We start from the raw sequence: 14488 nt of genomic DNA on the forward strand, positions 1-14488 counted from the left end.
ATGGTCCAATAAAAGATACTACCTTTAGTCTCCTGGGACCAACACTGCAAACACTAATTTTATCTGTCATTTTAACCCTTTTCGTTTCTTTGTCATTTTAACCCTTTTCTACTTGTAATAGTACTGTTAAATAATTGCCACGGAATACTCTTTTTAAGTATCTGGAATTTCTTCCTGTGAAACACTTCCCATCAAGGTTCCCTGAGGAGCTATCAAAAATGTTAGTGACTTGATTGATTGGGGCGGGGAGGATATTAAATACATTATCTTTTTATTTCAGATATGTCATTTTAGCAGTGTGCAAACTTGCTTTGGCAGCCTTAATCCTGGAAAAATCTTTTTGTGTGTGTTTTGTTTCCCCTGTCCCATCATCATGTATGTTTACCTTAAGGAAAGGCAGTAAAGTCCTAAAACATGAATTAGGTTTCTCCATTTGTTATTAGCTGCTTTTCTCTAAAATATGTAAATCTTTCTTTTGTTGCCACCAGATTTAAAATGTAGAAAAGATCGAAAGAAGAAGAAAAGAGTAACACACATCATCTCATTTGATGAGGAGGAAGATGAACAAAATTTAGGAGATACTTTAAAGACAGCAGTTGCAGGAGAAAGCTCAGAAGAGAATTCAGACAAGTCTTCAGCTTTTGTGTTACCTTTCTCTGAAGGCTGTCTTGTACAAAATTTAAACGGAAATCAGAATACCCATTTGTGGAAAAGCGATTCCATGTTTCTGAATGGAGAATGTAGTTACCAGAAGCTTGATGTGAAGAGTATTGATGATGAAGATGTAGACGAGAATGAGGAAGAGATATATGGAAAGATATTGGGAAACAAAGGCGTGGAAGATGAAACAAAAGATTCAGAAAAGTGAGTACATAGAGCCAAAACTAAACTGTCTGTGCAATTCTACTTTGCTTCAAGTGCTTAATAGGAACAGGAAAATTAATTTGCCTGACCTATAAGCTCCCTAAACTTTTACCTATTTTTAGAATCAAACTATAACTTATCCAAATAATTCATATGGTCAAAATGTAAAATCTGGTGGTCTTCGCTTGTGATCTCTGGCAAGGACCAGAAGAAAAACTTGTGAGACTTCCAGGAGTTTCCTTACAAGATTTCCAGCTGAGCTTTTCAGACTCAAGTTTTAAATAGCCATCCAAACTTTTGGATGATAAATTCAAACCAGCCCTTACCCACTGGAGATTTTCCCATCCTTCGTACGTGATCACCTGGATGTTTGTTTTTTAAATGACACAGTTTTAATTTTTTGTTTCTTGAAATTGCATCCCCCATCCTTTTCCTGATCATGTTTGGCAGATCACTGGGCACTGAAGGTGGAGAACAGGGCACTGCCCAGCCTGCCTGCCTACTTTGGACCAGCCAGCTCTGCTGTGAATCTGTGTTATGTTTGAAACATTTCTTCATACATCTACTCACAAGGGCTGGAGTTGGTGAGGGGAGAGGAGGGAGAACTGAGATACAGTTCTTTCCTAGCATAACTTATCGCAACTTCTATCCTGAAAATGCTGTACAAAATTAATTGTATATTATATTTCAAAGAAATACATAAAACACAGATCACTGCCCATCATATGTTTTTGTTTAGGCCACATGAAGGGGGCACATGCAATTCACAGGTATGCACTTGGACTCCCCTGCAGATCCTGAATGATAATTCAGATATTCTGTTTCCTGTCAGTGCTGTTGGTTCTTACTCCCAGATTGGTAGGTATTTACTATTCTCTAATTTCAATAAACTGCTCTAGTTCTCTACTGTGTTGAAACCATGTTCTTATGTACCATAATTTTTATACAACTTCAGAGCTATCATTCTTGATAAACATGTACGTTCAAATTTTACCTATATGTATTTGATTTGGCATACTATCAATTCCACATGCTTCTCTTTATTAGTGATTGTAATACAGTAGCTATGTATTATTTATATGAATTCCAGAATCTCCCAAATGGGCTTTAGCCAGCTGTATACTAGAATTTGTTTTTTAAATAAATGGAAAAAAATACCCTTTTTAGCTATAAAATATAATTGCACATGTTTTGGCATATATTGTGTAGACTTCAAGAAGTCAGTTCCCTTTTTATTCTCCACCACATTTTCAGCATGCATTTTGCATTCTGACTCGATGAATATTTTATTCACATCCTTTGAATACTAACTTTGTGCATTACACTATTTATTTAAACAATGAAGAGTCCGACCGCACTTTAAAGACTAACAGATTTATTTGGGCATAAGCTTTTGTGGGTAAAAACCCCACTTCTTCAGATGCATGGAGTGAAAATTACAGATACAGACATAAATATGTATTGGCACATGAAGAGAGGGGAGTTACCTTACAAGTGGAGAACCAGTGTTGAAAGCCAATTCAGTCAGGGTGGATGTGGTCCTCTCCCAATAACTGATGAGGAGATGTCAATAACAAGAGAGGGAAAATTGCTTTTGTAGTGAGCCAGCCACACACTGTCCCTATTCAAGCCCAAATTGATGGTGTTAAGTTTGCAAATGAATTGTAGCTCTGCAGTTTCTCTTTGAAGACTGTTTCTGAAGTTTTTTTTGTTGAAAAATGGCTACTTTTAAATCTGTTATTGAGTGTCCAGGGAGATTGAAGTGTTCTCCTACTGTCTTTTGTATGTTACCATTCCTGATGTCTGATTTGTGTCCATTTATTCTTTTACATAGAGACTGTCTGGTTTGGCCAATGTACATGGCAGAGGGGCATTGCTGGCACATGATGGCATATATCACATTCGTAGATGTGCAGGTGAATGAGGTGTGGTTGGATCCTACGATGGTGTCGCTAGAGTAGATATGGGGACAGAGAAGGCAACAGGGTTTGTTATAGGGATTGGTTCCTGGGTTAGTGTTTCTGAGGTGTGGTGTGGGTGTAGTTGCAGGTGAGTATTTGCTTCAGGTTGGGGGGCTGTCTGTAAGCAAGGATTGGCCTGCCTCCCAAGGCCTGTGAGAGTGGGGGATCGTTTTCCAGGATAGATTGTAGATTGTTGATGATGTGCTGGAGAGGTTTTAGCTGGGGGCTGTATGTGATGGCCAGTGGTGTTCTGTTATTCTCCTTGTTGGGCCTGTCCTGTAGTAGGTGACTTCTGGGTACCTGTCTTGCTCTGTCAGTCTGTTTCCTCACTTCCCCAGGTGGGTATTGTAGTTTTAAGAATGCTTAAAACACTTGATAGAGATCTTGTAGGTGTTTGTCTCTGTCTGAGGGATTAGAGCAAATGCGGTTGAATCTTAGAGCTTGGGTGTAGACAATGGATCGTTTGATGTGTCCTGGATGGAAGCTGGAGGTATGTAGGTAAGTATATGTAGTGGTCAGTAGGTTTCCGGTATAGGGTGGTGTTTATATCACTATCACTTATTTGCACTGTAGTGTCCAGGAAGTGGATCTCTTGTGTGGACTGGTCCAAGCTGAGGTTGATTGTGGGGTGGAAATTGTTGAAATCCAGGTGGAATTCTTCAAGGGCCTCCTTCCTGTGGGTCCATATGATGAAGATGTCATCAACATAGTGTAAGTAGAGGAGGGGCTCTAGGGGATGAGATAACCTACATAAAAATGTTGGCGTACTGTGGGCCTATGTGGGTACCCATAGCAGTGCTGCTGACTTGAAGGTATAAGGTGTCGCCAAATCTGAAATGGTTGTGGGTGAGGACAAAGTCACAAAGCTCAGCCACCAGGTGTGCCATAGCCTCATCAGGGATACTGTTTCTGAAAGCTTGTAGTCCATCTTCGTGTGGAATATTGGTGTAAATAGCTTCTACATCCATGGTGGCCAGGATGGTGTTTTCAAGAAGAAAACCTTTACTTGGTACAATTTATTTAGATAATTAACTTAAAAACTGAGCTAATGGAGGATGGATGTAGATCCATGCAGCACATGGGTTGTCTTGCATGTTAATTATCTTGCTCATGCCAGAAAATGTGTATGTTTCTATGAGTATTCCATATTATAATATGACACAGGAGACATACCGGGGTGCTGTGGAAGAGCAAGTTTCTCTGGCATGTCTTCCAGTGTGGAAAGTGTTCCAGTTGACAGGTTTTCAGTAATCAGCGGGACTGAGTATACTTGCCATCTTGAAAACTATTGTGGACTTAAAATGAACTACCTTAATGGTTTCAGTGAAAATGTTTACAGTAAAAGATCTTGTAGCAGGAATTTATAATTGTCTTAACTAAAAAATGTAAACATTTCTGTTGAAATGCTGAATTGTTAACTAAAACAAAATTATTTAAAACTGGAATTTTGGAATATTTATCAAATTGTAGAGGTGTGCCTGATGAGGACAGTAATAAAAATGTTTTAAAAGTGGCAAAAAAAAATTGTGCAGTCCTAAGTGTGTGTAGATAACAGTAAACAACTGCACACTTGTTTGTGTTGAGGTGTGAAAGGGATACAGAGCATAGGCAGAGAACCGTCATTTTGGGAGCAACAAATTTATGTAGTTCCCCTGAGTCGTAACCCTGGTTGAGGATGCCACGTCAATGCTCTTCCTGGAGTTGAGGGGGTGGGCGGTTGGAGGTGGAGAGAGAGAGAGTGCATCTTAAATTCACAGTTTATTATATTTGATTGTTCAGGAGGAGGCACTTAATCAGTTGTTGGCAGCTTTCTTTTGATTTCTGTGAGCCCAACTCTGAGAGGTGCCGAGCACTTGAGATGTATTGAGCAGTCTTCAACTTTCATTTACATTAACAGGAGTTGAGGACCCTCTGTACCTTGCAGAATCTGGCACTATATGAATAGCTAAATTGTGCACAGTATATAAATTAAGAGAACTTGATTCCCAATCCTGTCAGGTGCTGAATATCGTCTTTCCTGTTGCAATTGATGCAGGTGCTGCTTAGCACCTCAAGATATGGGAGATATGAATATACTGTAAAACAAAGCTACGTGTAATTTTTCAACAGCTCACTGAAAAAATTTCTAGAATAGACGAGAACTAAGAATTACACTCATACTCATTATTTTTACATGGACTGCCAAAAAAATTACATGTTAGGGAGGGGAGAAAACAGCTGTGTTTCTGAAATCCTTAGCAGTTTATGCTGTGTGCCTGGCCAGGCGAACATGAACTTTGAGTAGTCTCAAGTCAGCATTTCAGTTGTGTGATAGAATAGATTTTATTCTTTTAAAAAAAATTTCATTATTTTAATAAATAGTTTGGTACTACTTCTATGAAGTTTCGAAGTATTAAATGTCCTAAACCTGTTAATAATATGGATGTTGGTTTTCTGTATGTCAGTTCGTATTGTTTGTGCCTGACATGGAATTTAGACCTCCACAATGATTTCATGACACAACGTCTACCTAAATTATTTTAATTTAAAAAACAATACCACTTGTATGAAAGTGGAGATTGAAAGGTCAAGGAGTAACAGGATGCCACAGATTTAAAATGGCCTAATGCAAATTTTAATGTACTGACGTGGAACAAAGCTTTGGTTTTTGATAGATGCCAACCACAGACACTTGCAAATCCTAAAAAGCCTAATTGTTGAAGGACTTGAATATAGTTGATTCAAAATGATGATATGCATACTTCAGTATTATATTGCAATAGTAAAATTACAAGATTAACGTGTACAATAGGTGATGGTTAAATTTGTGTGTATAATTCATGTGTGTATAAAACTATAATGAATTGTCTCAAAAATAGAATTCACTGTTGGGTTGAGGCCAAGGAATGTAAAGTTTTAGTTACAGAAGAGAAGTTTTAGGCAGATACTAACTAGAGAAAAATAACTAATAACCGAAGTCACATGAAGTTGGTTTCATACAGGAATATACAAAATATGGCTGTTGGGCTGAATGCTATGTCTCAATCTCATCTGCTGGGTGCATGTGATAGCACAGTCTCTCTCCCCACTGTCTTCCACCCCCCCGGCCATAAAGGTCTATGGAGAACTGAATTCTCATAGCAATTTACTTATTTGTCATCCTCCAATAACTACAGTAATGTTAATTTAGATGTTAGAGGAGCGTTGGAGAAAATACAGGATTTCTGTGGGGACTGAAAGTAGATTAATTTGGATATACTCTGAGATATAAATTGAAAGACCTTGGTAAGGTAGCTTTTATTATGGCCCATTAAAACAGATGTACATAACTAATAATGTGATTACTTTAAGATTACCATTGTCTATTAATGTCTGTATTCCTACACCTGTGCTTTCATTTCTTCCTGCACTGTTCCTAGTTTTTACATTACTGCCCCCTTCATCTTTCTTACACTTGTATTTTCTTGCCTATCCTGTTTCCTTCTACAGATGGAACACACTCTCCTTGCACCCAAGCACACTCCACCCCAAAACCCATTTCTTTCCAGAATCCTTTTACCAACTCAGCAGTAATCTTTACAGCATCATTTTTCTGAATGATTATGATCCTGAGATGATATGGAACACAAACTCCAGGGCAGGGAGAGAGTCTGTAAAACTGTGTACATTAACGATTCTTTATTTTGCCATAAATGTGTCACCAGAATATATAGTTTGTTTAGTTACTTGGCTAATTGTTTCGTAAAATAACATGTTTATTTGAATGTGTTCTCTTTTTAATGACTGCTTCACAGTTCAGCAGCATTCCAAATATATGCAGTTCCATTTTGAATCTGCAGTGTATATTTCTGTAGTTTTTGAGAACTATTAATTGATGAGGTAGATAAATGGGCAGTGTTTTTTTTAACAATTTTTCTGTATAATTATGGTGGTAAAAATCGAAGAATATAACTTGAAAAGAATTAAGTAATGTTATACTGCCCTCTATTGTTGCTTCATATACTTGCAACTTTAATAAAATAATCAGTAATTGAATAGTTGTATGCAGTGTTGTAGCTGTGTCAGTCCAGGGTACTAGAAAGACAAGGTGGGTGAGGTAATATCTTTTACTGGACCAATTCTGTTAGTGAGAGAGATAAGCTTTTGAATTTACACAGAGCTCTTCTTCAAATCTGACTGAGGCCTGAAGAAGAGTTCTATTTAAGCTCAAAAGGTCGTCTCTCTCACCAAAAGAAGTTGGTCCATAAAGATACTACCTTGTCCCAGTAGTTGAATAGAGAAGAACTGAGCAGTCCCTTTTTTTTTTTTTTTACATTTAATAAGAATTGTGAGCCTCAGACCCCTGTCAGCAATCTTTCTGAGTTTTTTAATTTGTCCTTAAACTGTATACCAGGTTTCAGACCAAAACACCCACAGAGAGAAACTATTTTGTTTGCTAATATAATTCAAGTAATTTGATTTCTTTGTTTGGTTTTGCCTTTGTTTAGTCGACAACATTGGAGCTTGGTCTGTGACAAACAGTTGCTAATTACTCTGCAATGGTGGGAGGAAATTTTTAGTGTTTTAATTGATTGGAAAATAGGGTAGTATTATGAAAAGATTGTTAAGCATACTGTTTGTACTGTTGCAGAATTGATATTGTGTGTACTAACATCCTAATATTTCATCTTGATTTATAGGCAGCTGATATAACTTTGAAATTGTTACAATATACTTTTTCATTAATTTGTAAGGATGCCTTGACTTCAGTCCTTATTGTAATGCTTCAAGGATGTGTCAAGACGCATCAAGTCTCCATGTACCGTGAGGTAGCACAACTTGGGGTTGAAATTCAGTTTCTTGGAAGCAAAGTAGAGAGTTCAGTAATGACAGAGGTTTTTTAAACTGTACCATTTTAAAAAACAAACACAGACATGCCCCTTCTTATTCAACCCAACATCACTGTCAACACATTGTCAACCTTCTCTCTCCATTTTTTTTTTAATCCAGTACTGTTTTAACATATGCTTCTAGGTTTATTTTGTGGGAAACCTCATTATGATAAAATATATTTTGGATATATGCAGAAAATGTCAGTGAAATATGATTGAATTTTTGTTTCACTTGAACGTTTTATAAGGGACTGAATGGCACATGGGGCTATTAAATAGAGACAGCCTTTTGTATGTAGGATGATGGTATGAATATGGATTAATTTTTTATTAGGGACATAAAATAGTCAGTTAGATGGCTTAGAAAAATTAACTTCTTAATATACACAACAGATACAGTATGAGGTATAAACTTTTCTACACTGACCCATTAATGTCTAAATCATGACATGATGGAATGAACTCTGGAAGTGAATGGTCTTCTATGCTTATTTAATCCTCATTGTCTGTATGAAGACTGCCAACAAAGAGGTCAGTTGTAATAGTGGGTTTTTAAATTTACGAAATGTCAGTTTATGATTGGATTTAAACCACCAGTTCACTTCCCACAGCTCTGTTTGTGATGAGTATCAAATCTTATATTTAATTAAATTAAGCATCAGGACTTGTGATACTTCAGGGAAGGCATTTCCTCAGAACTTTGAAACATGAAATTGTGACTGTAAAATGTCAGCACACTAAATGTAATATGACTAAAAATTGTCAAAATGTAAAATTCTCAGAAGCACCTAAGTCTCATTGACAGTCAGTGGGGCTTATGCACTTACAAGCCTATTTTCTTTGTGAAATTTTGATTTATGTGCTTTGAAAATTTTACCCTTACTACCTTTATTAGTTACAAGTATAACAGACAACTGTTAGATTTTGCTCATTTTTTACATTAACTAATTTTATGTCCTGTGCATGCTACTTTAGGTGACCTGGAGAATGGAGATGGGCATGAAAGTGCTATTCTTGCAGTAGAACTGGCTCAGAGAGGATCTGAACTTCCTTATAGGTAAATCAAATTTAGATTTTCTAATTATAAAACAGAAGTACCTAATGGTAAACAGGCACATGCAAAGTAAAGTTGGCACCCAAGCCAAAATTACTCAATATTCGAAACACACCACTAATCAGATTAATTCTATAAACATTTGGAAAGACAAATGCCTAAATCCATACTTCCATATTTTCATAATTTTCTTAATATTTTATATTATCTCTAATGATGCTAAAGGACCCATGTCAAATGGTATCTGGACTTCATCTGGAAGTCATTTTTGCACCATATACTAGTCATATAGTTTGTCTATTTGAATATTAATATTTTCAATATTTATAAATTAAGATTCATGCAGAAGTTATAGATTTTTTTTTTAATTTTTTAAATTTCAAATAAGTTTGGATTAAAATAAAAATATTTTCCTCTTTATCTATGAGTTCAGCATGTTATTTTGTGTTACATGTACACATGGTGAATAGAACGTGATCATTTAATTGTTTCTACTTCTACAAATCTTGCTTATTAGTCTTTAAATTGAGCATTTTGTGTTCCTCTGGTTAATATTAATGATCTTCTGTCTTTTTAACTAGAGTGGATGCCAGTACTCCTGTTCAGGTGAATGCTTTAAGCAATATGTTACCTTCAGCCACTGTGCCAGAATCAATGACAATTAGTAAGTACTTGCTTGAACCATTTAGATTGACAGTGTGTGCTTTTCAGAATTAGCTTTTCAAGCTCTACTGATAGTATGTGCATTCGCTTTCTTTCTCTCTCTGAGACGTTTCCTGTGAGGCAAAGCCTTTGCTCTGATGATCACCCAGTGGTTCTCTTTTGACCTGCTGGCTATCAGTGGGCATGAGAGTTCTGAGATGGTTCTGAATCTGCAGTTCCCAGCTTGTGATACTGTGTTGCCAATGTGACACCAGCCTTTTTTCTCCAACAACTACACAAAATACTGTCATATTAGAATGAGGAGTACTTGTGGTACCTTAGAGACTAACAAATTTATTTGGGCATAAGCTTTTGTGGGCTAAACCCACTTCATCAGATGCATGCAGTGGAAAATACAGTAGGAAGGTATACACACAGAGAACATGAAAAAAATGGGTTGCCATACCAACTCTAACGAGACCAGTCAATTAAGGTGGGCTATTGTCAGCAGGAGAAAAAAACCTTTTGTAGTGATAATCAGGATGGCCCATTTCAAACAGTTGACAAGAAGGTGTGAGTAACAGTAGGGGAAAAATTGGCATGGGGAAATAGTTTTTAATTTGTGTAATGACTCATCCAGTCCCAGTCTTTATTCAAGCCTAATTTAATGGTGTCCAGTTTGCAAATTAATTCCAGTTCTGCAGTTTCTCGTTGGAGCCTGTTTTTGAAGTTTTTTTTTGTTGAAGAATTTCTACCTTTAGGTCTGTAATTGAGTGTCCAGTGAGGTTGAAGTGGTTTTTTGAATGTTATAATTCTTTAATGTCTGATTTCTGTCCATTTATTCTTTTGCATAGAGACTCTGGTTTGGCCAAATAAATTTGTTAGTCTCTAAGGTGCCACAAGTACTCCTCGTTCTTTTTGCTGATACAGACTAACACGGCTGCCGCTCTGAAACTGTCATATTAGAGATGTTTTTAACAATTACCAGAGTAATTGTTTAATTTGATAAAATACCACAGATGGGCTGGTGGAGAGCTGATCTTAAGCAGTTTACTGTTTATTTTGCCTGACATCTAGCCCAGAGCAGAAAACCCCTCCACTTCTTCCATTGCCACTCGTTCTACGCATTTGTTATGGAAAATACTTCAATCCTGCCACGATCACAAATATGAGTCTGACTCCTCTCCATACCTCTCCCACCTACTGCAGTGGGGTTAGAGGGGTTAACAATTCGGAAGGATGAGGCTAGAAATGAGGCTAGTAGAAGTTTAGGTGAGGTGGGGAACTTATTTACATAGTCTTTAACTTTGCATCTCTGCAACATCTTTAAAAAGGCTTTAAAAAAGTATTCTTGTTCTCAAGGCTTTATTATTCCCCAGTTACTTAAGAAGGGCAACTGTCTGGCTGGCTCTGCAGATTGCTTTCCAGATGGGCTAGTGGACAGGGCCTGCTTCCTCAAACTCTGACTTTATAACAGTATTTCAAGATCACATTCAGGAGGACAGAAATAACAATTGAATTTCATCCACAAAAATATATAATAGATTCTCCTTAATAGCAATCCTGATATTAGCAGCTTCCAGTTAATGGCAACGTATTGTGGGGAACCAATCTCATGCTATTAACATTAATGTTAATGGCATTTGGATATCAGCAATGGCATACAGCTTATCAGTAAGGCTAAGATTTTGTCACAGGTAGTTTTAGTAAAAGTTATGGGCAGGTGGCAGGAAATAGACAGAAATTCATGGAAGCCCACAACCTGTCCATGTGGGGGAGGGGAGAGGGGACTGCCCAAGTTCTGCTGAAGGAGGGGCTAACTGCCCGAGCTCTGCTATTGGGAGGAGAGGAGGCAGGTGGCTTCCCAAGCCCTGCCTGAGCAACCCCCTAACCTCTTGAAGCTTATCATCAGAAGCAAGCTTCCCACAGACCAGGACACACCAATTTAAAGTGGTACCAGACCCTGCCACACAGGAAAATGATATGACAGAAACAACCTATCACCTGTGGGTGAACACTTTTCCCAAAGCAATCACTCTATATCTGACCTATCAGTCCTCATCCTCAAAGGAAACCTGTGCAACACTTTCAAAATACAAGCCTGGGAGCTTAAACTCATTACTCTGCTAGACAGTAAAAATCATGGACTGAACAGAGATGCTGGATTTATGGCATATTACAGCAATCTGTAACCCACTAACCCCCTCTTTTTGTCCTATGACTGCAGAGATGTTAACGGGCCACTTTACCTTGGATGGTCCCTTACAATATGTGCTAATTACTTATGCTAACAAGTCGGTTCCACCTTGTATTTTGCTGTGATGCTGGGTGTACCTTTCCCTGGCCTTAAGAAGAGCTCTGTGTCCCTCGAAAGCTTGTCTCTCTCAGCCACAGAAGTTGGTCCAGTAAAAGACATTACCTCACCCAACTTGTCTCTCTAAGTATTAGTTGTATATCATGGGTTTGTACACTAATTTTGTGCCAGAGAATATCTGTTCATGTTGTTGCTAAAGTAAACTTAAATGTAATTATTTTATTACTTTAGCTGAAATATAGTAAGTCAAGCTGTAAACTGTGCCTTCCTGCATTATTTTGTCAATTGTGGATTAGGAGCTCTAATATTTATAGCAACATAGAACAATTGGTCACCACTAGGGGGAGTAGTTGGTCTTTGAAATTGATTTCCAGCCTATGGAATTATGTCCAATTAATCTACCATAAAACGAAAAAAGTTAAAATTGACTATAATCTGCATTTCAGAGGTTATTTAGTCTTTTCGGGCTACGATGAAAGCTAACGTTTAACATTAAAATGAATTTCCCATTACTATATTTTTGTTTGAGAGACGAGATAGATCATTGTAAACAATTTATAAAGCTGTATATCTGTTCAATAAATATTTTTTGTTAACATTTTTATTAAGATGCAACTGATTAGTCATGAATAATTGTATAAATATTGATGACAGTCGATGTTTTTTTGTTAATGTTCAACTCAGATGTTTTCTTTCTTAGGATTTGTCATTATAGGTCTTTTATTGGCATCCGTAAGGAGGGGCGGGGGCGAGTTTAATATTACAGAAAAGATTTTTAGTGGCTGGCTTTTGCTCTTGTTATAATCTGAAGAATGGTTTCTAAACTATGAGGATTCTAGCTTGTTGCATAGCAACACAATTCTAAACACATAGCAGACATACAAAATGAAATAGAATAGTGCAGTAATAAAAGCCATAAGGCCTCCAATGACAAGTAGCTTTCTACAGTTATATTTTTAAAGATAACAATTATAAAATGAAACATGAATTGAATTCAGTTTTGTTCCAGATGCTATATACTGTCTCTATTCCACTTCCTTTTCCTTTGAAAAGGCACCATGGTGCCTTCTCTCTGTTCTCCTGAAATGCAGTCTGGTCAGTGATGGTGTGAGAACCGTGTTTGCTACCTTGTGTTCATAAAGCAATGTGTATCTTAACAGCACCTGCATCATGATAAGTGCCATATAAAAAGTCCCCAAACCCTATAAATAAATAAAATTTTAAAATAAACACCATGGGTGAAATCTTAACTCCATTGAACTTAGTTGCAAAACTTCCTTTGACTTCAATAGGGCAGGGATTTCACCCCATATATTTTCAGATCATATTTTGTAAATTGTTTTCTCCTTTGCCTCCAACTCTGTGTTCTCCTTCTGCTTTCATTTTTAAAAGATTTGAACTAGTGTTTAATTCTGTAAAACATTTGGGAACAATTTATGTGAAAGACACTATTTAGAATAAAGCTTATATCCTGCAAAGAGAACGATGCAGATGGAACCCCATCTGAAGTGGTGTAGCTCTGTGAAAGCACAAGGCTTTGCCTCTTTTGAGGATCAAGGTCCAAAGTGGTTCTGTATTATTTTCCGCAAAAGGGTCTAATCTTAAATATATATATATAAATTTAATGTCTAATCTTATATATATATATATATATATAAATAAAAATAAAAATAAATATAATATCCGGTCGTAATAAAATGAGAAAAATATGCTTCGTTGTTTTCCTGCCAGTTGTTCTTTCTCAAAAAGAAAAGGAGTACTTGTGGCACCTTAGATGCCATTCTTATCGGCATCTCTATGGAAAGTTAGAATATCACAAGTCTTGAAGAGCACTTTTGTAGAAACTAGCATAATAGAAATGTGTGCTAGGCAGAGGTGCTTCCACAGTGATCAAAGTGGATCTGATTCAAGCCTTTTCTGGTTAGTGTACTATTTTTAAATTTTTTCCATGCAACTCTCCTTCAGATTCAGATGTAGGTAATTCCTGATGATAAAGATCTCTCTGTTCCTAGTTTATTATTGTCTTTTTTTTTCGGTTTTTTAAATTGTACTTGTCTGTCACTTTATATCACAGAGTCAAGGTCGGTGAGGTGATATCTTTTATTGGGCCATCTTCTGTAGATGAGAAGGATCAAGCTTTTTGAGCCACAGAGAGCTCTTCTTCAGGTGTGGCTCGAAAGCTTCTCTCTCTCACCAACAGAAGTGGGTCCAATAAAAGAGAATACCTCACCTACCCTGTCTCACTCATATCCTGGGACTGAGATGGCTACAGCTACACTGCATACTCTGGCACCTTATAGACTGACAGACTTTTTGGAGAATAAGCTTTTGTGGGTGAATACCCACTTCTTCAGATGCATGTAGTGGAAATTTCCAGAGGCAGGTATAAATATGCAAGCAAGAATCAGGCTAGGGATAGGTATAAATATGCAAGCAAGAATCAGGCTATCCCTAGCTTGATTCTTGCTTGCATATTTATACCTGCCTCTGGAAATTTCCACTACATGCATCTGAAGAAGTGGGTATTCACCCACAAAAGCTTATGCTCCAATAGGTCTGTTAGTCTATAAGGTGCCACAGCACTCTTTGCCGCTTTTACAGATCCAGACTAACACAGCTCCCCCTCTGATACTGCATACTTTATAACACAGACAGAAATATGTTTGTATCCGTAGTTCTCACTGACAGAATTAAGGTGCATATTCTCCCCCCCCGTATTTTTCTTCTGCCTTTTCCTGCAGTGGAGAAGTATCAGGCCAACACAAGACTCACCATGTTCATTTTTCGGGTCTGTGAAACTGAA

At 37.2% G+C, this 14488-nt stretch overlaps 1 protein-coding gene across 1 annotated transcript in view; it reads left to right on the forward strand.

The window, feature by feature from the left end:
• Window positions 1-14488, forward strand: part of SNX29 (sorting nexin 29) — a 441491-nt gene that overhangs the window by 46174 nt on the left and 380829 nt on the right. Inside the window, exons 8-11 of the mRNA XM_074965421.1 lie at window positions 489-864; window positions 1604-1722; window positions 8651-8732; window positions 9311-9393. Coding sequence (XP_074821522.1) covers window positions 489-864; window positions 1604-1722; window positions 8651-8732; window positions 9311-9393 — 660 coding nt within the window. The remainder of the gene's footprint in view (window positions 1-488; window positions 865-1603; window positions 1723-8650; window positions 8733-9310; window positions 9394-14488) is intronic.

This window comes from Natator depressus, chromosome 10, assembly GCF_965152275.1.
Source record: "Natator depressus isolate rNatDep1 chromosome 10, rNatDep2.hap1, whole genome shotgun sequence".
NCBI lineage: Eukaryota > Metazoa > Chordata > Testudines > Cheloniidae > Natator > Natator depressus.